Source organism: Crocuta crocuta, unplaced genomic scaffold (genome assembly GCF_008692635.1).
Source record: "Crocuta crocuta isolate KB4526 unplaced genomic scaffold, BGI_CrCroc_1.0 scaffold303, whole genome shotgun sequence".
NCBI classification, from domain to species: domain Eukaryota; kingdom Metazoa; phylum Chordata; class Mammalia; order Carnivora; family Hyaenidae; genus Crocuta; species Crocuta crocuta.
Window position 1 is genome coordinate 1539500 of NW_027528276.1, and position 1899 is coordinate 1541398.

The window sequence follows — 1899 nt, forward strand, 5'->3', positions numbered from 1 at the left end:
CGGCCCCCCCTGCCCCCACAACCCCACTCACCCAGTGGTCAGAAGCTTACCCAGGATGAATGGTCCAGCTCTCTTTGCATTATTTCCGGAAATGCCACCTCCTAGAGCCTTGGCCCTGGCCGACGTTTCCCCAGCTCCTCTGTCCGATGCTCTCCGCTTCATTCTCAGCTCTAGACAAGAAAGAGAAGAGCCCTTCACTGAGCAAGTCAGCGAGTTTCCTCATGCGAACTCAGCCTGCAAGTCTCTGACTTGGGGATGCGTCACACAGCTGCTGCTGCTGCCGCCGCCGCCTCCTCCCCCTCCCGGAGGAGCATCGAAGGCTCCCAGTGACAAAGAACCACAGCTCCTTTCCTTGGCATCAATCAGGGGCTCAAGGGGGATGTCCTTCCAAGCAGCATACACTGGCTACAGACAGCATACATACTCAAATGGCCCAATCAAATGCAGAGAGGACATTGGCTGTGTACGGATGCAAACCGGGGTCCCCAAGAGACCAGCACAGAGAGTGACAGGGAGATGGCCTGGAAGCGGCTGTTCCCAAAGTGAAGTCTTTCCCCCAAATACTTGAAGCCAGGTAGCCTGAGGTGCTGAATCCTGGGTCCCGCTGCATCTCCACTGCTTTGATCTCTGGGGTGTGGGATGGAGGGGGGCCCGGGGACTCTCATGCCCACCAAGTGTGAGGATGGCCGCCCCGAGGACCTCCTCTCTCAAACTCCCCGGACTCTTAAGTCCTCTCTGTTGGAAGAACACCCCAAAGTTGTCAGTGGGGGGAGCTACTTTTTCTTCTCTTTCTCCTATTTTCAAATTTTTCTTTAATGACTTTTAAGAAAAACATATATTGTGCATTTAAGAGCCAGTTAAAGGATGCACCTGGGTGTGCCTGGAAATCCCTGTCTCCTCCAGGGTTAAGAGGAAAGATGGACACAGGAGACAGATTCTAAAAGACTTTAACCTCTAGATGTAGATTTAAAAAGACAAGAGAACTCTTTATATATTAAGATTATAGCTGAATAGGATGGAGTTCTTCTCAATGTTTTAACATTTTGCTGAAAAAAAAAAGTGACATGCTTATGTAGTCAAATAGCTCTCTTTTCCTGTAGTTTGTTTGGCTGTTACTCCTGGAAGGCCACACCTGAGGACAGGTACACACTCACTAGTTAGCTTCAATCTTCACGTGCAGCCATTCTGGCCCTTATTCTTTTTATTTTTTTTTTTAATTTTTAATTTAATTTTTTACAAATAGTTTATTGTCTGGCCCTTATTCTAAACCCCAGGAGACTGACTCTGGCAGTGAGTTGGAAATTTCACACCTCTAGTCCAATCTACCAGGTTTGCCTCCCATCAAGTCCCCATTTGTTTTTAGAGCTCTGCCACTGAGGCATGGACCCATGACTTCATTCTGAGAGTAACTAGGGCCATGTAACCAGTAGGCCTTGAAAGCCCCCAGATGGAGCAGAAGCCAAAGAGGCTTACGCTGGACGCAGATTCGAAATCATTTAATACAAGAAAAATGAAACCGCTACGAGAAAAATCTTCAAAAGCTGGACAGTAATGTGTCTGGAACAGTGTTCTCGCCCTTTGCCTGGCTGACTTCTATGCATCCTTCTCAGTTTAAATATCACCTCCTCAGAGAAGCCTTCCCTGATATTTCCACCACCACTGGGTCCCAGCATTCCGTCGTGGAATTTTCATTCACAGCACTTTCCGTATTTTGTGACTATGTATTTATTTGTATGTCTATAGGCTTAATGTCTTCTCCCCACCACCAGACTAAACATTCCACACACACACACACACACACACACAAAATATACATGTGTGTGTATGAAACCACAGCACCCCTGTATTTATATATATATATATATATATATATATATATATATATATATATATATATAT

At 46.2% G+C, this 1899-nt stretch overlaps 1 protein-coding gene across 1 annotated transcript in view; it reads right to left on the reverse strand.

Moving 5' to 3' along the window:
• Positions 1-1899, reverse strand: part of STK40 (serine/threonine kinase 40) — a 38584-nt gene that overhangs the window by 18925 nt on the left and 17760 nt on the right. The window contains exon 2 of the mRNA XM_077753122.1: positions 51-170. Within this exon, the coding sequence (XP_077609248.1) occupies positions 51-162 (112 nt within the window). The 5' untranslated portion in view covers positions 163-170. The remainder of the gene's footprint in view (positions 1-50; positions 171-1899) is intronic.